General features: G+C 51.6%; 2 protein-coding genes across 4 annotated transcripts in view; one reads left to right on the forward strand and one right to left on the reverse strand.

Annotated features, from left to right (window-relative positions):
• Positions 1 to 1,833: 1,833 nt before the first annotated feature.
• On the forward strand, positions 1,834 to 25,539 carry Gprc5b (G protein-coupled receptor class C group 5 member B). 2 transcript variants are annotated; one of them, XM_052761158.1, is made up of 4 exons: positions 1,834 to 1,999; positions 12,733 to 13,763; positions 20,965 to 21,122; positions 24,362 to 25,539. In XM_052761158.1, the coding sequence occupies exons 2-4, from the start codon at positions 12,758 to 12,760 to the stop codon at positions 24,407 to 24,409; spliced, it is 1,212 nt and encodes a 403-aa protein (XP_052617118.1). In that variant the 5' UTR covers positions 1,834 to 1,999; positions 12,733 to 12,757; the 3' UTR covers positions 24,410 to 25,539. The 2 variants fall into 2 exon arrangements, with proteins under 2 accessions (XP_052617118.1, XP_052617119.1); XM_052761159.1 differs by having other exon boundaries at positions 1,835 to 1,999; positions 22,436 to 25,539.
• Positions 23,855 to 27,507, reverse strand: part of Iqck (IQ motif containing K) — a 138,632-nt gene continuing 134,979 nt past the window's right edge. For both annotated transcript variants that reach the window (XM_052761157.1, XM_052761156.1), the window contains one exon: positions 23,855 to 26,144. Coding sequence is in view for 1 of the 2 variants with exons in the window: in XM_052761156.1 (XP_052617116.1) it covers positions 26,089 to 26,144 (56 nt within the window). In the remaining variant the exon portion in view is untranslated. The remainder of the gene's footprint in view (positions 26,145 to 27,507) is intronic.

Genomic DNA, 27,507 nt, shown 5'->3' on the forward strand with positions numbered 1-27,507 from the left:
ACCAGTGGTTCTCAAACTGTGGGTTGCCACCCTTCGGGGGTTGGAACGATCCTTGCACAGAAGCTGTATATCCGATATCCCGTATATCAGATATTTACATTACGATTCATAACAGTAGCAAAATTACAGTTATGAAGTAGCAACGAAAATATTCTTATGGTTGGGGATCACCACAACATGAGGAACTGTATTAAGGGGTCACAGCATTAGGAAGGTTGAGAACCACTGCCCTAGACAGATGTCACCCTTGGGAGGTCCCAATGCCCCAGAGCTGTTCTCTCCAAGGCTGTAGACCCAGCGATCTCTCTGGGGACTTGAGGCTCCTCTGGGATGCTGTCCGACATTGTAAATGACACTAATTGGACCATTGGGCCATGGAGCCAGATGTTCTTCACCCAACACTGAGCTGGGCACCTATGCGAAGAACTTTACAATGTGTTCCAGGCGTACACCAGCAAGCGTGTGTTAAAACAGCCTGGGTTTACAGATGAAGCCCTAAAGGAAGAGGAAGCGAACTTAGCCACGTTTAGAAGCTGTTGGTGCCAGTTCCACTAAACACCACCAGGAGGCAGTGCCCATCCACGTTCCAGTTTCGCAATCTGATCAGAACAGGCTTGGGAAGACCTTGTCCTGCAAAACATTTCATGAGCGCCTACTGTATACCAAGACCTGTTCCTGGCAAGCGGATACCTCCGCAAACTTGGGGTGAGGACTCTACCCTAGGAATATGCCCCTTATATGTGTCCTTAAAAAAAAAAGATTCACAGAGAGCGTGGCCAAGTCACGTGGCCTGACCCGGAGAAAACCGACTTGAAGAGCAAGATAGAGAGGGACTTTGAGAGGCTGGTGAGAAGAGATGCCAGTATTCGAAAAGTTCATAATCCCCCAGACTCAGGGGCTGCAACAACCTCTAAGAGGAGTGTTATTCTGCAGCTGCCTTTCTGCTACCATTCCAGAGGGAGAGGGGTCGTGTCTTTGCGTCTAGAAGACTGGGCTTTGACCAGGTGGGGAGAAAAAGTGAGTGACGATGACCCTCAAGATAGCTTGCTGCATGGGGTGCTGAAGCGCACGCAGTACCCCACAGCCTAGCCTAGGCAGTGCTGACTTCAGACAACCGGGTGGGCCGTACTAGACCCCTCCTCCACGCATGTCCCATGCCCGCCCTGTGGGCACCGGCCGTAACTGTGCCCTGAGCGTCAGTGCACGCACAGCCAGAGTCCAGGCTCCCTGGGTATGTTTGCCTGGGAGAGTGGCAGACATGTGCCTACGTGAATGAAGTGTGAGAGATGGTGGCGATCACCGTGCACACGGACCCACGTGAGGGGGTCATAGTGGTGAGGTTCATGTTTGAGATTGCCAAGGAAGGATACGAGTGCTGGGTTCAGTGTGCGCAAAAAGAAAAGGAAGGGCTGGAGCAGGAGGTGGGGAATGTGATCAGTGGGGACCTGCCGAGGTTCATCATACCGAGGCTTTGGTGACTTTGGAACGCGTGCAGTCTCTTGAGAATTTGAGTCCAGGACTCTTCCGATATGTGTGGCGAGTGCCCCTCTAAGACCCCCCGTGGGAATATTGCGTTGTATGTGGCTGAAGATGTTTCTGCAAACAGATCATCCTGGGCAAACTGTGCGTCTGGACTCTTAACAGGGAGGGGATGTCTTCGACACTGGAGGTTTGGAGGTGGAATGGGTCTCAGCACTCAGAACAAGCCATGCGCATGGGATTGCCGGCTGCCAGCCGCTGGTCCTGGGGCTGAGCAAGCCGCAGACCCTGCCGGGGCGGGGCCTGCTGGGGCGGAGCCTAACAGAGGGGCGGGGCCTCGGCTGCTGCAGCGCGGGCCGGGCCAGGGGGCGCCTCGCGCTGCCGCGCCTGGAAAGGACGATGCAGTGAGGCGGGCTCGACTGGCGGGCGTGCGCGGAGCGGGGGCCGCGGGCGCGCTGCAGAGATGTGACTCGGGCCCAGGGCCAGCAGGAGCGTCGGCGCTGCGGGGCCGCGAGGGTCGGTGAGTGCCAGCCCGCGCGGGCGCGGGGAGGGCGCCGCAGGGACCCCAGAAACTTTTCCCGCCGTGGGCTTGTGAAGATCGGGAGGGGCTCCGAGGCTTGTGCTTTTTCTGTTCTCCCTCCTCGGGATGCATCTGCAAGGGAGGCTGTGGGGTTCGGGTGAGGGGTGCCACAGTGCGGTGGGAGAGGAGCCTCAGAGGGCTGACCGAGAGTAAGGGTTTGGGGACCTTTATCTGGGGCGGGGTGGGGGGGGCGGATGTCCATGGACCAGAAAGAGAGCCTAGGATCTGGGGTGACGACAGACGACGGGCAGCTAGGAGTAAAAGGGGAGTCCGGCCCTGTGCTAGTGACCCCTGTGAGGGGCGTCGCAGGCAGGTTCCAGGGACCAGGCAGGGAGGGGGTAAGGGGTGCTGGCCATGAACTACGCAGACCTGGCCTGGGGAAAGGGCTAGCCTTTGGGGACGTGCAACCTCACCTGCCGCAGGGTCTGGGGGACACAGCTTGCAGCCCGCAGTGGCCGCGCACTCTTGGGAAAAGGGGCAAGAGGATGGGCACCACCGGGAGGAAATCTAAGGCTGGGGGACAAACAGTGGGCTGGAAGTCCAGGGGCGGCTGCATACGGTTAAGGGGAAGGATTTCTGTCCCAGGCGAGGGCACTTGGACCTCTGGGGAAGGCAGCCCAGCTAAGGGTAAGGACTACCCGGTGCAGCGCCCCCTCTTTCTGGTGGACTAGGGCTCAAAGCCTCACAAGGGCCCCGCACATTTCGAGGACCGGGTGGGAGAGGCAAGCCCAGACGAGGAGCCCGCACCCCGCCATAGCGGGCGGCAGCTGGTTAAACAGCTTTGGTTCGGCCCACCGACCTTGCCCCAGAGGACGCCCCAGAACAGAGGGCTCGTCCCCCTGTTCTTGCTCCGTCAGACCCAGGCCTAGCCAGTTCCCCCCTTCTCTTGTTCGCCAAGGGGGCGGCTCTTTGGAACAGGGACAAAGGCCCCGGGAGTGTGGCGGGCACCATGGTCCCCTCTTGGGGCCCCAGCACACGCGCCGCATCGGCCGCCCGACTGCGCCAGGGTGGGGGCACCTGAGCAGCGTCCAGAAAGCTCTGGGGGTCCCCCACAAAGACCAGAGAATGCGGGAGAAGCTAAGCACGCTCCACACACAGCAGCACTTCAGAATGTTATTTCCTAAGTTTCTTTGGTGGGCTCTCGGGGCTTTGGGAATAACCACACTTGGAGTTAAACTGCATGCAAATAGCATGTAAATAGAATGCAAATTGGCATCTGTTGGTTGGAAATCCTCCTCCCGGCTAGTTTTCTATCTCGACTGTGAACATTGTTTCCCTGATCCCTTCGCTTCTGCGTCTGAAAAGGGCCAGCTGAGTTGGAAAGGGGAAAGATGGGAGGGGAAGGAGTTGCAGTTTGGGGCCCGGGCAACAAGAAAGGGGCTTTGTTTACAAAGACAGACTCTATATCTTTACTGGGCTTGTTTGTTTGTTTGTTTGTTTTTCAATACATGTAGTGGACACAGAACCGAGTGCTGCGGAAATCCTTGTATAAAATGTATAGATCCAGATCGGGGCGGGAGGGGGGGCAACTGCAGAGAAGTGGATGAAGAAACGCTAATGGAGCAAATAAATACCACCTCATACAACACCTGCTGGGACAGGACTGCCTGGAAAATAAAGTGAGCCCGGCTTGTGGTGCGTGAGGAGACATCTGGGGAATGGCATTTTTGAGTGGACTCCAGCAAAGGGGGAGGGGGAGCCTCCACTTAGAGGGCGACTTGGGGGCAAAGGGCATCCAGGCTGCAGAAGCTTGGAGGTGGGAATAAGCTTGGAAGAAGAGACACAAAGACCATTGTAACCAGTGTGTGAGGGCGGATTTGGGGATAGGCAAAAGGGGACCAGAGGCGCTAGACAGATCCTGGTCTTTGGAGCCATAGAAAGACATTTAGAATGTATTCTGTTAGGGGCCACTAATCCTTGAAGGGTTCTCAGCAGGAGGCCACGGGGTGTGATTTTTAAAAGCTCCCTTGACCTCCACAAGGAGACAGACAGCAGCTCTTTTCCTTCCGCTGTAGGGCAGCTGTGGTGCAAGGAGTCCCCGCTATGGATCCAGCCTGGGGCACTCACTGCCTTGAGCCCCAGAGAGCCGTGTGAGCTAATTGGAGGAGTGGCTTGAGGTTTTAAAGATCCACCTCCCACTTCTAGACAGTTCTTATCTCCGCTAGGGAGCCCCCACCCAGGGTCCAAGACCTCTGTAGCCTTTCGGCATTGAGCCAGCTGGGGATTCCAACTTAGTCACGCTCTCGCCTCAGAACTGCACCCAGAGACGGAGCCTAGCACTGAGGTTCAGGCAGCCTAGGCTGCAATTTGCATTTAAATGATTGCTTTTATTTACAGGCTCGCTCGCAGCTGCTTTGCATATTCATGGCTCAGGCGCTGATGTTCTTGCTGTACTAAGTGACTAACCTAAGAAGGGTCTGTAAAGTTGAGAGCCCCAAAGACGACAGTGTCTAGTCAGCACAGGGTAATGAAAATGATGACACTCTAACTTGGAAAAGCTATCAGAGGGAGGCAGAGACAGTTTGGGTCTGGGAAAGAGTTTAATGTCAGGAAACCTTATGACGGTTTAAAGCAGCCAAGCAGGAAACACACCTGGCTCCAGGGGAGTGGGCTGGGACAGTGAAGTGCTGGGGAGAGAGACTGACTTCCAGCCGCAGTCTGGACTTCTGCCAGACCTGGGGCCAGGACTGGGGTACAGTGGAAAGGCCTGGGGTCAGGGGCTGGGAAAAAATGGATTCCCAGCTTGGTCTGTAGATTCCATGAAGCCGGTGGCCTGGCGGCTTGACCTCAGTGCCTTCACGGTCCCAACAGGACAATGGGAGTCTTGAGCGAGCACCCCTTGCTTCCTCTGTGCAAGGGCTTTCCACATGGACCTCATGCAAGCAGCACAACCATCTCTGCCTTACAAAGGAGACTAAGGATCGCAGAGTTAAGTAACACCAAAGTTACTAGTGTTGAGCTCTTGGAGTCTGAGGAGAGCGTAAACTGTGGCAGGTATTCAGCTGCGTACAGAGCTATGACGAATGCTGGGGCTGGGTGGCCCCCTACCCCCATACACACACACCTGCTCATTTTGTCCCCGTCCCCGTGACCCCCAATATGCTGCTCTCCTGCATGCCTGGTGTAGCTGGAAGAATGATCTCTTTGGAACCTTGCTGCTAGCCACAGGGCTGAGGGGAGGCTGGTCAGAAGAGTTTCAGGGCAGTTTGGGACATTTTGTTTTTCCATCCCCATAGGGGGACCAGAGGGAAAGGATCGTACCTCCCAGGAGAAGGCCTGGTGTGTGGTCTTCAGCAGCTTTGGCTCTGACTACTTAATAGCCGTGGCTGGTTTCAGGGTCACTGGCCTGGTTCAACCTTGACAGTGAGGCTCACACTCAAGGCTCTGTTCCTGTCCGAAGACCTGCCTCCTTCCCACCACCTCCAGGACCTGTTGGCTTCGGCATATGATGAGAGAGGCTGGGAGCCAGTGGTAGATAAACAGATGGGAGAGCCCCCTCATGATTTCATCTCCATGGCAACAGCCCCTCCTAGGAAATCCATGGAAGAATTTACCCCTGCAGACAGTGGAACATTTACCAATCTTTTAAATTTCTCTACATTAACTGGTGTCCTACACCCTATAGTTACCCTTTGTGTATGTATGTGTGTGTTTGTGTGTATGTTCATGTGTGTATGCTAGTGCATATTCCTGTGTGTGTGCACGAGAGTGTGCATTCACGTTTGCTGATGGCTGTATATACATATGGGGTGTGTGTGCATCTTTGGTCTTCGTGCTGGCTGGGCAAACACTTTACGCACTTGGCCACTCCACAGCCTCCACCTCCTGTTTTGTTTGAGACTGAGCTCAAATTTGAGATCCTCCTTCCTCGGCTTCTCAAATGCTGGAGTTACAGGTGAATGCCACCATTCCAACAGTTATCTCAGTCCTCACTACAACCCAGTGATGTGGGTGCTGTTATTACCCTCACTTTGCAAATGAAGAAACTGAGGCAAGAAAAGTTAAGTCAGTAGCTCAGAGTCATAGTGTGCTAATAAGTGGTCTGGGGGAGGACTTTTATTATTTATTGATTTGGACAATGTTAGGGAGTTGGACCCACAGGCATGTGCATACTGGACTACTCTTCAGCCCCAGGGTAGGATTTGAAACTGGGGAGTCTGACTCTGGCGAGGCTTGGGCTAGAACAGTCTTGCTACCCTGCTCACAGAATCCCACAGAGTCCTCATCAGTCTCTGCAGGGCCAACACTCAGGACAGTGGAGGGGACTGTTTCTCCACCTGCTGGGGGCTTCCGGCTCCTCTGTAGACAGCCTGTGTGTGTGTGTGTGTGTGTGTGTGTGTGTGTGTGTGTGTGTGTGTGTGTGTGTGTGTGTGTGTTGTAAATATGTGGGATGAGGTGGTATGTGTATGGTGTGGTGTATGTGTGGTGTGTGTGGTATGGTGTATGCATGTGTGGTGTTTATGGTGTGTGTGGGGGGGGAGTTGTTTTGCAGTGTATTTAAGAACATTGGAGTTGAGTCACATTTCTGAGCGCCTGGCTGGCAGCAAAGGTAATTAGTATGTGAGCCGAGGCTTGTGCATTCATTCCCATTTATCCTTTACTTCTTTTGAGGAGCCGCTGACCTCACCCCATGGGTTTGTTGCCATGGATTCATCCATCCCAGGCAGCCCTGCCTTGAGGTTGCCTCAGAACCTCTCTAATCTGGTATTGTTCCACATAAGGATGGAGGTGGTAGGCAGCAGGTGGCTGGTTGAGCAGGGTGGGGCTTACCTGACAAGGGGCCTTTTAGATGGATGGAGTAGTTCCTGCCTGGGGCTCCTGCTCTGTGTTTCCTCACTCATCCAGACTTCTGTGTCTGAGTGTGGCCTGCGGGACTGGGACAGTCCAAGAATCAAACTTTGAGTAAAGCCTCTCAGACCCTCTTTTCTAGAAGAAAACACTGGCATGCACCTTTATGGGCCACATGAGAGTTAGAGCTTGTATGGCAAGTTTCGCTCACTCAGCAACTGAAGGCCAGAACAAAACAGTTGAGGGCCTGGGGTGATGGTGGGTGGAGAGGAACAGACCCAAAAAATAAATAAGGGAAAACTGGGCTAGAGGGTAAAGTGCAAGCATGAGGACCTGAGTTCGGATCCCTGTGGCCATGCACATCTCTAACCCAAGCAGATTCCCAGAGGCTTTCTGGGCAGACAGTCTAGTGGGATGGACTCAGTGAGATCCAGATTATGTGAGAAGCCCCGTCTCCAAAAATGTGAACAGTGCTAGAGGAAGACACCCTAAGTCAACCCCCGGCCAGGGGTATCTGCTTGGGAGAGGGCAACACACACACACACACACACACACACACACACACACACACACACACACACGACCCATACAACAGAGTCAGGGGTCAAAAGTACTGGCGTAGTGTATAGTGGGGGCAGGGAGGACCTCTTGGAGATAAATCAACCAGCAAAAGTCACCAGTGACTCTTGTACAAGTTCTGATCTATAGAAAGCCCAGCAACAATAAGACACTTGTTTGCCTCAGGCTCCGCTCTCCTGGTAGCATGTGACCTTGGCCAAGCAGCTCCTCTCCCTGTTCTGCATAACATTATCCCCTGTGAGGTGGGGACAGCCTCGGCACTTGCCTCCAGGACTGTTCTGTGGATTCCGTCTGTTTATTTGGTTTTGAATTAAGGCTTCCCAGTGGTAGCTCAGGTTGGACTAGAAATTACTATATCTAGCCCTGGCTGGCTATGATCCACTAGCCCCAACCTCCCAAATGCCAGGATTACAGCCCGTCCCACCCCATCTAGCTCCGTCTGGCAGGTCCTTGGCTGTGTGTCAGGGAGCCTGAGAGCAGTTACTGTCATTGTGGATTGACAGAAATAGGACCCCCTGGGAAGACTGGATGAGCCAGTGGCCTTGGCTTCGGTGGAGCCCCTTCTTCTCATCCTGTACTTAGTTCTGTGGAACTGGGTGGCTGCACCCCATATTAGAGCCAGTAGTGACCAGCTTGAGACAACTGAACTCTCTCCTTCCATGTCTGGCCATGCTTAGTTTCATCTATATGCCTAGATATGGGTCAAGAAGGGGCCATTCCTCCTAGGTTTTTGAGAACTTGTTGGCAAGTGACAGAAACCCAGGTCAAATGAGTTTCGTTCAAACTACGTAGTTAAATTGGTTGCTGGTACCAGGCATGGGTGAATCCAACTGCCTGCCTTTCAGTGGACTGGGACTCAAGCCCATCCCCCAGCTGATGCTCTGGGTCAGCCTTACCCTCAGACAGGTTCTCCATGGGAGAGAGATCTGTCCTCTCCCATGGAAAGACCTTCGAACTTACCAGTTCCATCACAAAGAGAAGACATCCTGCCAGTTCATGACAAATCCTCCTGCTGATTCACTGCTCTATTTCAGACCACGTGCCTGTTTGTGAACCAATCAGTTCAGGCACAGAGTAGGACAGGGTCCAGATTGGCCAAGCCTAAGCTGGTGCTGCATTAGCTCCAGTTTTAGTTACTGTTCCTGTTGCTGTGAGAATAGACCCTGAGGAAAACAGGAGAAGGGGTTTACCTCAGGTCACAGTTGGAGGGGCCAATCCATCAAGGCAGAGTAGTCAAGGCTGGAGGATCTTGAGGCAGCTGGTCACACCGAATCCAGTCAGGAAGCAGAGTGAGATGCATGCTGCTGCTCAGGTCACTTTTTCCTTAGACAGTCTAGGACCCCAGCCTACTGAACAGGGTGGCCTCCTTTTAGTGTGGGACTGCGCACCTCAGTTAACCTAATCCAGATAATCCCTTATAGTCATGTCCAGGGGCTTGTCTCCTACGGGAGTCTAGAGTCTGTCGAGCTGGTAGTAACCATCACAGATACATTGCTTGACACAAAATAACTGATCAAAGCAAAGAGATGAAAGGAACATTTTGCTTTGTGGTTTTTGAGACTCCATCATGGCAGGGGTGGCGTGGCAGTGGCCATAGACCATGACTCTGCTGTGATATCTAAAAGCCAGGCCATCAACTATCAAAGGTACCTACTGCCACTCACCAAGCCCCACCTCCTAAAGACCCCTTGATCTTTAAAATACCTCCAGCAGCCCCTGACATTTCCCACTTAACTCATACCAGACCCCCAGCTGCGAGCTGGGGCTAAAGGCAACTCTCTAAAAGGAAATTGGGAGCTCTTTCCAGAAATGAGAGAAACAGCTCTTAGGGCAAAACTCAGAGCTGCCTTGGAAGGAAAAAAGGGCATTTCCTGGGTCAGAAAGGAAGCAGAAACGACAGTCCTGGCCGTGTACCACAAGAATCCTGCACAATTTCAGAAGTGTGGGTGCCATCTTGATGCTATCCATTTCAAGTTGGGGTAGACAGGAGAGACAGGAAGCAAGCAAGAAGAACTGAGAAACCAAGTCTTGATCTACAGCCAGGCGTGGAAGGAGGAGCTTCGCCAGAAAGAGTGCCTGGACACACTTAAAAACAGCCAAGTTCTTCTAGGCAAGGGTGGTGAGGGACAGGCCCAACCAAGACCTGGTGGGTTTCCCAGTGACTCTCATCGGTTCTGACTTTGATATCTAAAACCAGTCTTCCTCAGCCTTGGTGCTGTGGACTTACTGGTCTGCATCATTCTGTTTGGTGGAGACTGCTGTTCACGTTGTCTCTATTCAACAGATGCCCACTGTTTCCCTTGCCAGTTGTGACATCCAAAATTGCCCCTGGTTGAGAACCATCAGTCAAAGGGTGTATAGGTGAGAGATGGTGGGGGAGGGGCATTGATTCAGCTTCCAGAAGCATCTTCCCAAACAGTATTTCCTCACTCCCAAGGGAAGATGGGATTGGCTATAAACTAGAGAGATTGCCTGGGGTGTGTTGCCGAGAAGTCTCCTAATGGGGTTTTTCTTTCACTGGAAATTTTTAAAAGGGATATTTGCTCTGGAGACCCTCCACCTTGTTATGGACCAATGACAGCTTGTTCCGTCCCATCTAGTTCTCAAATTTTGGTTCATAGCGTGTTTCCCAGCCTTGATAAGTGGTTCTCTTCAGAATGATGTCTCTCCAAATTGCACCCTGTGGCCATGTTCCTGGGGTGTGCACATGTGCAGCACACACAAAACTTGCAGGGGTTGGCTGGTTCTTTCTTCCCACCCTGTGGGTCCCAGGGATCTAAGGTGGTCAGACTTGGTGGCATGGGCAGCAAGCACCTTGACCCGCTGGGCCATCCAGCACAGTTTAGAAACATCAAGAGAGAAGTATTTTAATTTGTTGGAGTTCAAGTGGTCAATGTCCAGGACACAGTTAAATAAATAGCTGCACACGGAGTCCCTGATGGAGCCTCCATGGCACTATTACGACTAGACTACAAGCTGATGGTCAATATCTGGGTTGTATCCCCACCCCTGTATTTACCGGAGTGGGGGTCTTGTTTAAGGAGCCCCTCTTCCCAAGTACCTTCTGTTTGTAGCATGCCTTCTCTGTGTAATCATAGCAGACCACCCCACACCACCAGCCACTTTCTATAGCATCAATTATTTATGCAGTCGATGGCCTGGAGGCCAAGAAGGGACCCAAGATGCGCAAGGGATCTCTAAAGGAGAGGAGGAGAGAGAGGTGGTCAATACTGCATTTACTTAACGGAAACCCCAGGGATGCCAGGCCTTGTGCTGTGGGGAAGGTGGCTGGTTACGGACCTACACATAGGTGGAATTAAAATCCCCAAACTAGCTTAGTATGACTAGTAATGAGCATAGGGTACAGCTGTGCAGACTGGCTTCTTGAAGGTCCAGCCTCTTTCAAAAGCAAGGAGCTGGTGTCCGTGGGATAAAGGGCCGTCTGGGTACAAGGCTTGTTCTGTGGGGATTTTCTAAGTGCCTGCCTTGTACCAGGTGCTGTGTGCTAACACCGGCATCTTCACTAGCAATCCTTTGTGGGGGGATTTGTGCCCCTCACCCAGGAGATATTTGGCAGTGTATAGAAGCCGGGTTGATGAGAGGCATCTTACAATGTATAGGACATCCCAAGGACAAAAAAAAAAAAAAAGACCTGTCCCGGATGTCACATGTGACTTAAGGTTGGGAAAGCTGGGTCTACTAATGAGTAAAAAGATGCTGTCTCTGCCTTTCTGCCTGTGACCCCAGATGAAAACAAGAAGGGAGGAGAGGAGAAAGGGAAGGAGAAAAGAAACAAGGTAGACAAAAAATAATGACAGGCTTGATTAGAGCTCAGCCCACAAGCCCCTGCCTGTGGGAGCTGCTCCGACCTTGGCCCAGTCTGAGCTGATGGCTCTGAGAAGAGCTGGGGGTAGGGGGTGGGGTGGCAGCGTCTCTGCAGGGCCAGGCCTAGTGACATTGGCCTACACATCCTGCTGCTCAAGAGGCTGAGGCAGGAAGATCACCAGTGCAAGCCCTGCCTGGGCTGTGGTGAGTTCAAATCCAGCTGGGGTAAGGTAGTGTAACTCTACCTCAAAATTAAAATAAAAAATAATTTAAAGGGGTCAGGGATGTAGCCCAACAGCTGCTTAGCATGTATGAGGTCCTAGGTTCAACTATAAAAGTAGACAAAGAAAATTAAAAGAATAGGGTGTGTCCTAGCAGGGGAGGAGGGACTGGGTCAGGACTGTCATTGAGCATCTAGAACACACGGAAGAGAGCGTGGCAGGTTGAACTCTCCGGCCTCCCAGGACAGGGACAAAAGGTGAGTTGGAGAGAATGGAGCTCTTCAGGAGGAAGATGGGATGTGTGTGGGAGACAGAGCATGGAAAAGCTCCTTCTGGGTATTCAGGCACATCAGCAGGATGTGCTCCAGGATTCCCTTGGATACCAGCAGCCCTGGTGCTAGCATCCAGCTGGTGTTGAAGGCCCTTCTATGAAACTCACAGTAGTCACACATAGCCTATGCCTGTGCCCTGTGGACTTTAGGTCACTTGCAGTACCTAATACAAAGTCAACGCTTGCTTTGTAATGTCTAGGTAACAACAGGAAACAGGAAACTGTCTGCACATGTTCAGGACAGCCAGAATCTTTTTCTCGAATATTCTTTATCGGAGCTTGGTTGAATCTATGGGTGCAGCAGACTTAGCTGGGACCACAGAATGTACCACAGGTGTAAGGCTGGGAGGCTTCTCCCTCTGCTGAGGGGGGTGGCTTCCTGGAGTGCAGTTGTGTGACCTGGGGTGAGTGTCACAGCCTTGAAGACCCTGTTTTATCACCTGAAAATGGAGGTCACAATAGAGCCTGCTGCTTCATAGGGCATTATGAGGCCCGGCCGAGCCCAGTTTTGGTCTGGAGTAAGTGGTCCGTAAATATTCCCCATTAGACCTTGCGAATTAAAGGAGGAGATAAGGGCTGTCCGAGCACCTGGCCGGTGGCTATCCCTTTAAAACGTCTCTCATTCCCTTACTTCGGAAGAGACCAGATTTACAGACTACAACGGGGTAGAGAGATAAGGTGAGTCTCCATCTCACTGGTCCTCCAGCCGCTGCTGATAGTGTGGCTCATGGCTACTAATCTGGGTCAGGGTTCAAGCAGGTGGCAGAGTGCCTGGAGAGGGACCTCAGTGCCTGGAGAAAGCCAGTGCTGTTATCTCAAGGGCCTGAAGGAGCCTTGAGGGCTACCAGGTTTGAAAAGAGGCAAGTCCTCAGGAAAGTAAGGCCTTACAATGGATTGATCGTTCTCCCTTCATTGTCCCCGTTTTCTAGAACGTCCCTGGTGTCAGAGAGAAAGATGAGAACCCATCAAGTGTTCCCCTTGCCCCTGCTCCTGGTGATTGCCTCGGTCGCTTCAGAGAACGCCAGCACATCCCGGGGCTGTGGGCTGGACCTTCTTCCTCAGTACGTGTCCCTGTGCGACCTGGACGCCATCTGGGGCATCGTGGTGGAGGCAGTGGCCGGGGCGGGGGCCCTGATCACACTGCTCCTGATGCTCATCCTCCTGGTGAGACTGCCCTTCATCAAGGACAAGGAAAAGAGGAGGCCCGTGTGCCTCCACTTCCTCTTCCTGCTGGGGACCCTGGGCCTCTTTGGGCTGACGTTCGCCTTCATCATCCGGATGGACGAGACAATCTGCTCCATCCGCCGCTTCCTCTGGGGTGTCCTCTTCGCGCTCTGCTTTTCCTGTCTGCTGAGCCAGGCATGGCGGGTGCGGAGGCTGGTGTGCCAGGGCACAAGCCCAGCCGGCTGGCAGCTGGTGAGCCTGGCGCTGTGCCTGATGCTGGTGCAGGTCATCATTGCCACCGAGTGGCTGGTGCTGACCGTGCTGCGTGACACGAAGCCAGCCTGCGCCTATGAGCCCATGGATTTTGTGATGGCGCTCATCTATGACATGGTGCTGCTGGTCATCACCCTGGCGCAGTCCCTCTTCACGCTGTGTGGCAAGTTCAGTCGGTGGAAGGTGAACGGAGCCTTCATCCTCATCACTGCCTTCCTCTCTGTGTTCATCTGGGTGGTCTGGATGACCATGTACCTCTTCGGCAACTCAAGCATGAAGCAGGGAGATGCCTGGAGTGACCCCACCTTGGCCATTACGCTGGCAGCCAGTGGCTGGGTTTTTGTCATCTTCTACGCCATTCCGGAGATCCACTGCACCCTTCTCCCACCCCTGCAGGAGAACCCACCCAACTACTTCGACACTTCACAGCCCAGGATGCGGGAGACGGCATTTGAGGAGGACATGCACCTGCCTCGGGCCTACATGGAGAACAAGGCCTTCTCAATGGATGAACACAATGCAGGTAAAGTGGCCACTGCTGGACCTGGGACGGTCCCTGAAAGAGCAGCAGGGACAGATGCTCCCAGACCCAGCAATAGACTCCACCATCATGAGCGGCCTCCATGCTAACACAGGCTCAAAGCTGTTTTCGTGTATCCTTTTCCTCATGCCAATTGCCAACTAATTTGTTATAAAAACCCAAGGGGCAGGGCTGGGGAGGTGGCTCAGTTGGTAAAGTGTTGTCAGGGCAAGCAAGAGGATTGAGTTAGTTCACTCTCTAGAACTCAGAGAAAAGGTACATCTTATTATAATTCCATTGTTGAGGAAGTAGAGGCAGGCAGACCTGATCTGTGAGTCCTAGACCCTAGTATCTCCAAAACAAGAGATCGTTTCTGAGGTTGACCTCTTGCCTATTCACACACACACACACACACACACACACACACACACACCACAATTTACCACCACCACAACAATCATCCAGGTTCCTGGCCTTTAAAAGTCTAACAATGCTGAGCCAGGCTTCCTACATGGCTGCAGGATTTCGGACCTCACTTGAGTCAGTGGGCACTGGAAGGCCAGGCCTCTTGCACACACACACACACACACACACACACACACACACACACACACACACACACCACACCACACCACACACACCCCACACACACTTTTGCCTGCCCTTATCTGGGAATACAATTTCTGCTTTCCGCACTCGGTGCCACTCCCAGCTGATCACCCAGCCATTCCCTAGCTCCCAGTAGGCATTTGAATTTGCAGCCTATGCCATGCACTGCTAGATGGATGCAGGCCACCATGACAGTGCTCCTGGCCTCCTCCACCTCGGTCATCAGATCCCAAAGTCAAATGTTCATGTTCAAACCCTGCCTCTCCCACTCCTTGCTCTGCAACTTTCGGTAGATTACACGGCCTCTCTGAGCCTCCGTTTTCCTAATCTGTAAAATAAAAATAATGGGAGGGCATATTGTGTAGAGGTGTTATAGAAAGTAACACAATGGGGACCAGACCCTGGTGGCACTGAGCATGGAGCTTGTGGGTCTTGCCTGGGGTCTCTTGAAAGAGGAGTCTCAGACACTCAGGGATAGGGGTTCACTTGAGCGGTGGTTCCCGAAAGGAGAGCTCAGAGGCAGGTTGCCAAAATAGTTGCATTTATAATCTGTCTCTGCTACAGCCAGCCAGGCTCAGTCCTGCAGAGACCTTCTGAAGATGTATGGAGAATGAACCCCAGAACTGGCTCACCAGGACAGAAGGCTTGGCATCCATCCACTCTTAACTTCCCTCTACCATCACCAACATCCCTATTACTTGGCTAAATGTTCACAAGCTCCTCTGGGGTCAGACAGAGAAAGCAAATTTGGTGGCAATTGGGGTGACATCTGGGTGACCAAGACTACCTGGTTCTGCTCAGGGGTGAGTTCACAGTATGATGGAGGAGAATGTGGTCACTGGCACCCCAAAGGCCTTGCTGTTGATGTTGGACAGGTACCCCTTAGGACTGCTTAAAGGAAACTGGATCCCACACTGGAGCTTAAATAAGTGACCTTTCTCAGTTTCCCAAAGATGCCTCAGGGGCCCATCAGTAATAGTGAATCCCAGTCCTGGTCAGGCTTGATCACCTGACGTGGTCACATGTTAGCCCGAACTATCTGTGAAGTCAGCCCCTTATGTCTCCTTCAGGATGAATGGGTGTAGGCTGAGGCTCCAAAAAATGGCGTTTCCTGAGGACTTACGACTGGAACGTGGGCCATGGCAGACTGAAATGTAGCAACATTTCTCATTAGCAACATCTGCCCGGTTGCCAGGTACAAGTGTGAGCCATGCTCAGGAGCTGGTCCCTTTACACAGCCTGGCGAGGTTAAGTGTGGAAGCCCGGGGTACAGCCTGCTCCTCCCCTGGAGGCGGGGAAGCATGTGGAGCCCTCGCTTCCTGTACGGCCACTCATATTGTTGTCATACCTAGATGTAGTCGGCTTCCTTTGCGCCCCTGACCCCTGGCCAGACTCATATGTGGGAGGGATGCCAGCAGGCCCTCTCTGGACAGATGGGAAAGTCCCAGTGTGGCCGTAATCCAAGTTACTCTCTTCTTACATAAAGTTCTAGGCCAGGTGCCTGTGTCTGTGGAGATGTTGCTAGGGATTCAGTGTCAGTCCAGCTGGGGGACCGGAGAAGGTGTAGTCATGCTAGAGGTCACCTTGGGAAACCTAGAGACCTCTTCAAGGGGCTGTGGTGACAGAGGAGGGGCCTGGCCAGTCCTGGGGTGCTGGCAGCACCCCCTGTTCTTGCCGGCTTCTCCTGAAGGGCCTCTCTGAGGACCTGGACTCCCGTGGGCCTTGGAAGTAGAGGGAACAAACGGAAGTGGTTGCATACTGCTGTGTCTCCTGGGGAATTGGCCCATCGCTCCGTCTGATTCTGACAGTACCTGTGCCCCCCATCCCGGGGCGAGGCGGGGGGGAGGGGGGGTTAAGAACCAGTGATCGAATGGAATGTTTGATTTCCTTGCAGTAAAACTGGAAGGTCAGAAACACCCAAGCAGTAGTGTTTTAAAAGTAACAATAGATGTGACAGCACCTACCCCAGGACTCACTGAGAGGGGAGAGTAAGTTCAGAGCTAGCCTGGGATACACACCAAGACACACAACTCCCAACAAAACAAAGCTACAAATAGTAGCCAAAAAAATACACCAAGTGCCATTCTGAGCATTTTATTGGCTCCCCTAAATTCAAACAAGAGCCCATGAGGTCTGTTTGGACACTGAGGTGTGAAGGGGCTAAGTACTACCCTGTCTCCAAAACAAAAGTGGAACAGAACTGCACTAAGGCAGGGTGGTCCTTCACCCATCTACCCATCAGAACCACTTGGGCTGCTAAGGAAAAACACCTGCTCTGCCTCCGCCCTGGACCCCCAATTAAGTCTGAGTCTGGGATCTGTATAACTTTTTAGCTCTCCAAGTGATCATAAGGTGTTACTGGGTGGAAACCCTGGGTCCAGGCGCTGGCCTGCCTTTTGGTTTAAGTCAGTGTGATGGAGGCCTTTCTGGGGTCAGTAGATGAAGATTCCCATAGCCTGGGAATGCTGTGGAATTTTCCAGCAGGCACCAGCATTTACTTTTTGGTCCTCTGGCTGCTCTGCCCGCCTCAGGCGTCCCTTGATAAACAGTGCTGCAGTAAGCACTCTTATCCATTCATCTTTCTGCTTTTTGGTCCACTAGCTCCTTGCAAAAGATGTCCTAGATATGAGTCAAATAATCTGCATTTTGAATCTTGGCACACCATGCCAGATAGCACCCCAGAAAGGCAGGCTGAAGTGCCCACTCTGTGTTTGCATTGCAAGACTCTCCCTAAATCTTCAGCAGCCTTGGGTGTTGTCAGACTTTTTTTTTTTTTTAAGATAAGTTGTTCTTGTTTGCTTGCTTGTAGTGCTGAAGATGGGACTCAGCCTAGTGCATGCTGGGTGAATGAGCTCCGTCTCTAGCAGCCCTTATTAGCTCCACCTCCTCCTCTTCCTCCTCCTCCACCTCCTCCTCTTCCTCTCTTCCTCCTCTTTTTTTCCCCCGCAACTTTTAGACTATCAAAAATATAGATCCAATAAAATCACTTGAGACCAGGCAGGGCAGTCCTCAAGACAAAGCTCACACAGAGAATATCCTGGCTGGGCTGTCCTATTCTAGAAACTCTTGCTTTGCTGGCCAAGGACCATCTGGGCACGCTCCTTTGCCACAGTAGGAGCAGCTGTTGGCACCTTTCATGCTGACTTTGGCCAGTTTGTATTTTAGGAACCCAGCACCATCAGGGGCCTTACCCTCGGAGTGGCCAGTGCCCAGAAGCTGAAATGGTCATGTCCTCCTGCGCTGGGAACTTCTGGCCAACCTCTTGGGCTCTCTTTTCTTGACTGTTGGTCCCCTGAGGTGTCATGAGATGGAAGGCGTGTTCTCCAGGCTGCACTGTGGCTCTGGGAAGCTGCGGTGGTCTTTCTCCCAATATTTCCTTCCATCAGTGAGACCTCCATGTAGATAAACGTAGCTGAACTGTGCTCATTAGTACCAATGGGGCATGAGGTAAGTGCTAAGAGATTCAAATACACCCGGAGATGTCACACTTCAGATCACATCTTAGAGAGTGCTAACAAGGCATATGAAACATGCACCTTTCAAAGGCACATGTGTTCCCTCTTTTGTTAGGGACCCTGAGCTCTAAGGTCTTATTAAAGCCAGAGGCTTCTTAGACATTTTGTTTACTGCTGGAGGCTCTCAGTGAAGTGTGGGGGAAGGCGTGGCTAACTTGGCCTCACTTGCAGGGCCTGCATCAGAAAGAGTTGGCATTTGACCAGTAAGCTTATACCTCCACATACCCACTTAGGAATAACATTGCCTGTTCTTCACCTCTGCTGTGAGTTGCATAGGATCAGCTCTGATATTAGTCAAAGGCCTCTGAGATTGGTTACTAGCATTTTTTTATTTATTTTAAATTTTTAAAAATAGAATTTGAATGCTAAATTAGTCAAACAAATAAATGAAAATCCCAAATGCCCAAGGTAGCAGGCTTCAGGAAGGGCTAGATTAAAAAAAAAAAAAAAAAACTCAAGTAAGGACTAAACTCGACTCCTCCCCATCTCTTGGTGGAGGCATCACAGTCCCCAGTAGCTCTGACCTTGTCAGGAATCCCAGGGGAAAAAAAATTTTCCAGAAGGCTTGAGAAAATCCCAGAGTTATTTCTGATTGACTCTGAATGTCCTTCCCTGAACCAGTGTGTTCACAGAGATGGAATGCCCTGATTGGTCAGGCCTGTCACAGGCTGGACCCTGGAGCCCATTCTGAGGGACCCAGAATGCCAAAGGTGCACAAAACCTTTTTGGGGGGGGGGGGGGGGCCTTGGGACCATGGGTAGCAGGAGAGTGGAGGGAGCTTCGGTTTCTCTGAAGAGGGTCTGTTGGAGTGGAGTCCCCCACCTGGACTGGGCTCTGCCCCGCAGGGAAGCGGCTCCTCCTCCCTCTCGTGGAGTAGGAACTGCCACGAGCAAAAGTTCATGTCTAACTGTCCCCCCGTTCCGCTGCTCCCCTGGCAGGCACATGCCCTCACTCAGCACAAGCAACTGCTCAAGCCTTGGAGATGCTGAAGCGAGAAAGGTTTCCTGAGTCTCTCTAGGACTCGGTTTCTTTGGTCCAGTTTAGGATGAGCTATCCTAAGGTCACCGCACACAGCTTGCTTGCTTCGAATCAACTGTAATGGTTGACAGAGCACCTGGACCTGGTGTCGTGGTTAGGAGCAGCCTGTCTCTGCCAGGCTTCCAGTGTGGGCTCTGCCAGCTCTGTGACCTTGGCTGTGGTACTTAGCCTTTATCTGTTGTAAAGGAAACAATAGCGTCTGCGACGCCATGAGAACTGACCCTTTCTACGTCACTTCTCGCGGCACCTGGCTCTACGGTACTTCTGTCTGACTCCCGCCCCAAATAGGTTGTACAGCTCCCAAGCTGTCTTGCTGCGTTTCCTCGGGGAAGACTTTTAAGTAAAGCCTTTCTCTAGCCAAGCAACATTAGCACTTTCAGTGAAACTGCAGATGTCATCTTGCCCTTAAGATTTCCATCCATAGCCGGGCGGTGGTGCCGCACCCCTTTAATCCCAGCACTTGGGAGGCAGGGCCAGGTGGATCTCTGTGAGTTCGAGCCAGCCTGGTCTACAGAGCGAAAGCCAGGACAGGCACCAAAACTACACAGAGAAACCCTGTCCCAAAAAAAAAAAAAAAAAAAAAAAAAAAAAGTTTTCCATCCACTTGTGAGGATGCAGAGGATAGAGCCTAGGCCTCAGGGGTGTTAGGCAAGGGCTCTGCCACTGAGCCAAAGACCACATTTTAATTAGAATGCATCGTTTGGTGAGTTTTGACAAATGCACTGTGACCTGTATCCACCTTGTAGTCTCACACAGATGGTTTCACTATCCTGAAATGGTCCTCTTGCCCTCCTCTCCATTCCTCCCCACGCAGCCCCTGAGCACCACTAACAGCTTTCACTTTCTGTCATTGACATGGTGTGAGAAGCCCTCACGGGCTGGCTCCTTTCACTCAGAAGCATACATGAGGTTCTTCGTGGCTTTTCAAGTTGGTTTTTCTTTGTTTAAAAGGGGGAAGCTTAATTTGGGAGAGGTGCCAGCACCTGAGGCTGTGGAGGTGACGTACTTGCTGTACACGCATGAAGATTTGGGCTTTATCCCCAGAGCCACTGTGTGATGCTTGCTTGTCATCCCAGAACTGGGGAGGTGGAAACAGGTGGATCTCTGGGACTCCCTGGCCAGCCAGCCTAGGCAGTGAGACACTGTCTCAAAAAAAACAAGGCGCGGGCTGGAGTATAGTTAAGAAGAGAGTTGATACTCTCCTAGAGGATGAGTCCACTTCCCAGTGCCCACATGGGGTAGCTCATAACCTCCAACACCTTCTTTGGCCTCTGAGGATACCTGCTCAAATGTACACACACACACACACACACACACACACACACACACACACACACAAACATGGAGTACACTAACTAGCTGGATGTGGACCCCAGCACTTGGCATGTGGCATCAGGAGGATCAGGAGTTCAAGACCATCCTTGACTTCAGAATGAGTCTGAGGCTAGCCTGGGCTACCTTAGATGCTGTCTTTAAGAAGGATGGCAACTCAGAAACATCCTGCACCTACTTTAGAGATAGAGTACTAACTCTGCCATCATTGCTTCGGATTCTTTATTCCTATCTTGGGGTCATTTGAGGGTCATTTTCCAATGATGGCAGCAATCACTGGCCTATGTTTTTAGCAGTCCCCCAGCTCTGCAGCATCCAGAAATAGGGACTGCTTTTAACTGATACGGTGCATACAGACCTGTACATATGTGCAAAAGAGACCTGACAGCCCAGAGGTGACTGCCACCCAGCCTGGCTGGAGCTGTTTGGGGAGAGCAGGACTCATAAAGTTCCCAACCCTCCTGAGGCTGGATCCTCTCCTAGAGGCTGGAGAACAAAGCCCCTTTGTGACTTCTGTTTTGAATCAGGCTTGTGACAAAGGGGAGGAGCCACTGCGGTGGGTGGATAGAGGTACCCAGAGGGGAGGAGCTGGTTGTTGCAGAAAAAAACAAAATTCTCTCCCTCCCACCTTTCTCCCTCTGTTTCCCTCCCCCCTCACTCTCTCCCCTTCCCCCCCCCCCATGTTGTCATCCTGGAAACCCCTTCCTCAGCTCGATCAGCAGCAGGCTTTTCCAATGGAAGCTTGGGGAAAAGATCCGGTGGCAGCCTGGGAAAGAAACCCAGTGGCCTGGGAAGCCGGCCCAGCGCACCTTTCAGAAGCAATGTGTATCAGCCGACCGAGATGGCTGTCGTACTCAATGGCGGGACTGTAAGTATCAAAATATGATGTCTGGGCAGGAGGCCTGGGAGCGTCCAGTGTGGGGCAGCTTCGGCTGGGTGTACCTGGAGGCTGCTTCTCTGGGCTGCCCATTGCAGCTCCATGCATGCATGCCTTCTATCTTTGTCTGGCCCCCTCGACCACCTTTCTTCACATAAGAAAAACCCACCCACACTCAGAAAGCCATCTGTAGATGCCTACCTACTGCTTGGGGCTCTTTCCCTGGTGGATTTTCTTTCTTGAGTACAGTGCCCCAACCCTCTCCCAGGAAGATGACTAAGGAAAAGCATCTTTCTTATGAGGATGCTCTCATCTTTGTTGACATCCGCCCTAGTTTAAGCCCCCTGGTCCCTACTCCATCCAGTACCCCCGGGCTGGGCACTGGGTCCCCCCTACCCCAACTCCCTAAGAGACATCCTAGGAAATTGAAATTGTTTCCCTCAAACACCAGAGCAGCTGTACTTACCTGTCGCCAAACAGACCCGCAGCAGAAAGTGTCACCTTTTGCTTTTTGCCTCTGTTGGAATGACTGTTTCATTCCAGCAAAATCCAAAGAGGCGCTCATTCCTACATCTCCTTCCAGACATAGCTCTGTGCGTCTCAGAAACAGTGCATGAGCCAGTTCACATGGACACATTTGATTTCCATTCTTCATTTTGTGCCAATTCCATAATTCAACCTGATCTTTTGTTTTCTTTCTTTCCTTCTTAATAGACCACCAGGGACGGTCTTCAGTCCCTGAGGGAGGGAATTTTGGTTTTTCTGGCCTGTGAAGGCTCTGCTAGTATCTGGTTCCCTTTGCTTTGAACAGGCTGTAAAACAAAAAGAAACACAGATTTGTGTTCTTAAATCCCCTTACCACCTCCTAGGCTGTTTCTTTGTCCTGGGGCCAAGAAAAGCCTGACTTAACTGTGACCACTAGTCCTCAGAGGGGCCAGCCCATGCATTGTAATCAACACAACCTGTCCATCATTCTGAAGTCCTCTTGGTTCCTTCAAGGCCAGTGCAGAAATGGAAACAGAAGATTTACCAGGTGGCTACTGTAGGGTCTTGGGGTGAAGTTCAATGGTAGGACTCTTGTCTAGCATGCCCAAGGCAATTAATGCTGTCCTCGTCACTTCTTAAAGCACCGAGTTTCTGAGTGAGGAGTATGGCCCTGAGGGTGGGTGACATGAACCTCCAGTACATTTCTGGGGATAACTCAACCCCCCAGCCCCCCACAGGTAAAAGCAAGGGAGATTGATGCATCAGTTTTTAATGTTGACTTTGCAGAGTTCTCAGTACTTGTCCTTATGTTATTCCAGATCCCAACTGCTCCGCCATCTCACACAGGAAGACACCACTGGTGAAAGACCTTAAGTTCCAGAGAATAAGAATCTCTCTTACCGATTTTATTCCCTGGCTGTGTCTTTCTTGAGGGTGAAGTCAATAACCATGGCTGAGACAGGCCACCTGGAAGCCAGGAAATCTGGGGATTTCGTGTAAATGTGACATACAGATGAACTGGAAAGCTAACAGTGACCGCCCTCCCCTATCCTGCCACACACACACACACAAACACGGAATCGTCCTGCAAACTAAATCAGAGCTAACTGCCAATAGTCTTAGGCTCATTCAGAGAAGCGTGGCTAGGAAACTGTTTCATCCATCGGGGGCAGGACAGAAAAGAATTCACAGCTGGTGTGCCAGGCTGATGTTGGCTTATATGAGGGGTTTGAGCCAGCCTGCCACCCCCTACCCGAGTGCTGGTCCCCTGGGAGGTCTTTTGGAGATAACAGTGCCCTTGAGGTTAGCTCATGGACCCTTCTCCCTGGCTTGCTTGCTTGGTGGCCTATGCAGTTCAGGAGACTTTAGGAGGCTGTGGCTGTGATTCCAAAGTAAGGCCCAACTGGACGATCAGGGAGCTGTGTAGCCGGTGGGGTGGGGGGTGCACAGAACGTGCCAAAGAGGGGAAGGTACTCGAGACCTTGAAGCGACCATCACATTTAGACAGTGGTGAGCAACCACTGATTCATCTCCGGGCCTCTTGCTCTAGCAAGCAGCCCACCCACCCCCTCCCTTACAGAGTGAGAAGTCCCCTTTCCGCTCGCCGCACTCCACGCCGGTGCTGCTCCACGCCCCTTCCCCGATTTCATTCCCATGTTCATTTCAGAAGCTCAGCTAGGGCCACCAGCTTGAAGCTTCAGGGGAGTCAGGCTGAAAGGCAGGCACCCTAGCAGCCCTTTCACAGTGTCCTATGGCTGAGCTCCCCAGGGGTTGATCTCTAGGATGGAGAGATGGCATCCTCATGTCCAGCAGCCAGTGACTTCTGGTGTACTTTCCCTTGGTGTGGCTAGAAGTCCAGGATAGAATGAGTTCTGTGAAGGTCTCTTGCTGCTTTCAGAGGGTTTAGAGAACATTTTAATCTTGGTTTTCCGATGGTTCTATGAAAGTGGCCCTCTTCACAGCCGTCATTTGTCATGGCTTCCATCTGTCCTGAGCAAGTCATTCCGTTGTCGCTCGGCATCTCCAGCATCCCTGCCATTAAAAGCCCTGTGTTCTCTGCACTGTTTGGCCAGGATAATCTCGAGCAGCCTTTCCACGCTGAGTGTGAACCTGACCATATGGACTGTACAAACAAGGGTAGGGCCTCTGCATACACTCTAATGGCTATCTTGCTTTTTCTACAAAAACTACCCATAAGCCTTTAACCTTTAATGAAAGCAAAATTTCAAAGGTTAGTATTTGGGGGTGGGGGTGGGGACTGACCTCCTCTTAAGCCAGTACATCTGAGCTGAGTGTTTTAATAAATCTGATTTTTCTCAAGACCCCAGTCTCTGCTGTATCCCCTCCCTGCCCTACCCTGTCTTTGCAGAGCCTTAGGGAGATGAGGCCAGTCTGGCTAGTGCTTGGCTCTCCTGCAAGTTTTCCTTACAGTTAGTGCATCACCATGCATGGGAACCAGAAAGCATGGCACCCAAAGGTCTCCCCTTCCCCCCTTCTGGGATGCCCCACCCCCATTCAAGGCATGTGCTTGCTTCCAGAGGATTTGAATCAGTCCTTTATGTTTAAGGACCATCATGTGGTGGGCTGAGAACTTAGAAGCTTGAGGAGGGGTTGGAGGGAAAGAAAGCCAGGGCTGCGTGGGGCTGGAAGCTCTTGCATGCACTATCCAGCCTTCTGCAAAGAAATCTCCGAGCACCTCGGGCCGGGCGGGCGACAAACATCAGCGCTCCACATTCTTGTGCCAGGAAGTGGCTGCCCACCCCCGCTCTCTGGAGTCCTTTGGAGCTTTCTGATGTCACCAGTGACTTGGTCTGCAAAATCCCCCCTTGCAGAAGGGAGAAGCTGACATGATTGGTGGTTTTCTCTCTAAGCTCTTTGTTGTCCGCGTATAAGGTGAGCACCGTCCTGATAGCTGTGCAGAAAGCAGCATTTCTGCACTGCAAACACAGGGCCGTTCTGAGCCACAGGAGGCCTCACATAGCGAGGTCTTTCAGTTTTGCTTTTTTTTTTTAAATCTTTCCCACCCCAATAGGTGATTGCGCTTCTGGGCTTTGTTTTATCTTGGCTAATTTAAGGTTCAGGGTGGGCTGAATGTTCTTAGACGGGAGGTGGAGGTTGGAGCAAAGGGAGAAGGGAGACGTCCGCTATTCTTCTGATGAGTTCAAGTTCACCTGAAGAGGACCACAAGGCAACTCCACCCAGAGACTGCAGCCAGCTTCCGACAGAACGAGGCTGAAGGACAGACTTCCATGGCACCTGTATAAGAGTGGGGAATGGTCTAGAAAGTCATCTGTGAATAACCTCAAGCTGTAAGCACAACCTAGCATGCCAGGGTAGTAACACCTTGTTGGGACTATGACAGCTCCTCTGTCTCCTAAAGGAAAATCCCACAGTGTTCTGGAGTCTGTTGCCAAGGTGGCGGGACAATGGCAAAGGGGACAGGCTCCCATGTGTCAGCTGTTTCCAAGGTCAAGATCTGGTTGGTGTCCACCCCACCCCCACACAGATGAGGTCAAGGCCAGCAAACAAGTGCAGACAGGGTGAGAGGGGTCGTCTTTTGAGTTTGTCAAATTGAAAAGTAGAAGAGGACGCTGGTATTTACACATCCAAGGATGTGGCAACCATATGAGCCCATGAGAGCCCCTGGCAGGTGCTTTTTATTCATAAAGAGCTATGGCTCATTTTTTGATAGATAATATATATTTATTAAATGTATTAATGTGTATTTTATAATGTACCCTCACTCTTCCCCCACCCTGGCTGACTTGCATACTTATGAACAAAATTGTTTGGGAAATTTCAAGACAATCAGTATGTACATATAAATATCACAGATTGAAAAAGTTGTTAAGCATGGGCAGATAGGTTTTATTTTCAAAATGCTGTTCTTAACAAGAAAATAAAGGCTTTACTATTTACCTAAGATGTGTGGTAGCTTGTCAAACAGTCTTATACTACCAAGGAGGCTTTCCTGTGTCTGGGGCCTTTCAGATGAGAGAACCCTCTTGAGCAGCGGTCATAGACAGATGAGGACCATTAAATTAACAGGACGCTGCTGTAACACTTCTGGGGCTTTGACGATGGAAATCCTTTGCAATGACTGTCTCTTCTTGAGCTGGAAACACAGCTCAGTTCTCACGCCTTGCCTCGTGTTAATTCAACGACAAAACCAAGACAGAACTAACGCAGAGGTTTGAGATAAATTAAAATACGGGCCTTGGCGAAAGTGGGAAAACTGGTGACAGGAACATCGTCACTAGGCACGTCAACTGTGGCGGTGGCTCAGAAGGGTCCTCCTGACACAGTGGAGAAGCGGGTGGAAAAAGTAGCATTGGGGTAAGGCAGGAAGCTAAGGGACGCTTTCCTAAACTGCGCTTAAGCTCGTCTGCAACAAACCCGGTCTGTGTGAGAAGGTTCTGTGTCCACCACACTAAGGGAATGTGCAGTTTGGGCATGGAAGGACTGGCGTCAGTTAAGGAGGTGGTCCAGAGGCAGCAGGCACTTCCTCGTCGTCCATTTTACATTTCACTGCAGAGAGATGAGAGAGAGTCAGGGTCAGTTGACACACCCAGACAGACCTGCCACTTGGAAACTGGAAACACTGACGAGGTGGACAGGGTCATTTACAACAAACCCCACTGAAACCCCGTCACGGTTCTGGCCCCTCAGACACTGGGAGGAACACAGGTCCACTGTGTTCCAGGATTTCACCTGCAGGCTTGAGCCACCTCTTCCCACCCCCTCCGTTTATGGCAGTTTGGAGTTTGGAAAAAAGATGGATGGGGTACGGGGTGCATTGTGGGTTAGAGTGCTGAAGGGAGTTTTACTAAAGATGATAACAGATTCAGCCCAATCCATTACCTGGCACCATTTCATTAAAGGGGAGTTAGCTGGACCCAGAGCATCGCATTCTGTGTAAGAGAAATTAATCCCAAGAGATGAGATGCTGTCCCCAATTATGGAAACCCAGCCTCTGGAGGGGGGAAATTCTTTCAGAAAGAACTCTCTTTTTAAAATGTATTATTATTACTTATTATTAATGTTGTTTTTGTGGTGCTGGGGATGGAACCAGCACTCATCACTGAACTATATTCCCACTGCAAAGATCTTCAATTTGCGTGTGCCTGAGGATGCACATGTGTGCACCTGTCTTCGAGGCCAGCCTCAGGTGTCGTTCTCAGGGACCACTGCCTTGCTTTTTAAGACGGGGTCTCTCATTGGCCCGGGGCTCATGGGGAAGGCAAAGCTGGCTGGCGGAAAGCCCCATGGGTCCTCTGGGACTACAAGAACAATCCCACTGTGGCCTGCAGTTTATTACATGGGTTCTGAGGATCGAACCCGGGTCCTCACGCCAGCACTGTAAGCAGTTCACAACTGAGCCATCTCCCCTTCTGAGCTCCAGTTGTTAAATGTCTTTGCCTCCTGTAACTTCCCTCCTGTGTTAATGCCTGAAAGGCTATTCATGAGTGTTCATGTGCCCTAGCTTGTGAAGTGCACATATTCTAACAGGAATTGGGGTTTGGACCATTACTGTGTAGCACAGAGGTCTCAGCCACAACCCCCAGTCCACGCAGAAACTTAGGGCACACACCCACCAGACACAAGCATAAGGTGAGGGCTGCAGTGGTCACCACATGGGTCATTTCTTGATGGCAGTGGTGTGAGGCTTTCCTAGCGCTCAGAGTCATTCTGAGATCAGCCCAGCTCTTAGCTGGGACAGGTTCCAGGGCAGACTCCGTTAGAACATCCTTGCCTTCTGGCCCACCTTGGCTAGGCAGAAATCTCCCCAGGGGCCAGACTAAAAGGTAATCAAGGGTCCCCAGAATCCTTTCCTCTATTTCAGTCGCTGTGATGACTTGGTTTTTCGAACTACTAATAATAATTATATAAG

Source organism: Peromyscus californicus, unplaced genomic scaffold (assembly GCF_007827085.1).
Source record: "Peromyscus californicus insignis strain IS unplaced genomic scaffold, ASM782708v3 Scaffold_4__1_contigs__length_199733344, whole genome shotgun sequence".
NCBI lineage: Eukaryota > Metazoa > Chordata > Mammalia > Rodentia > Cricetidae > Peromyscus > Peromyscus californicus.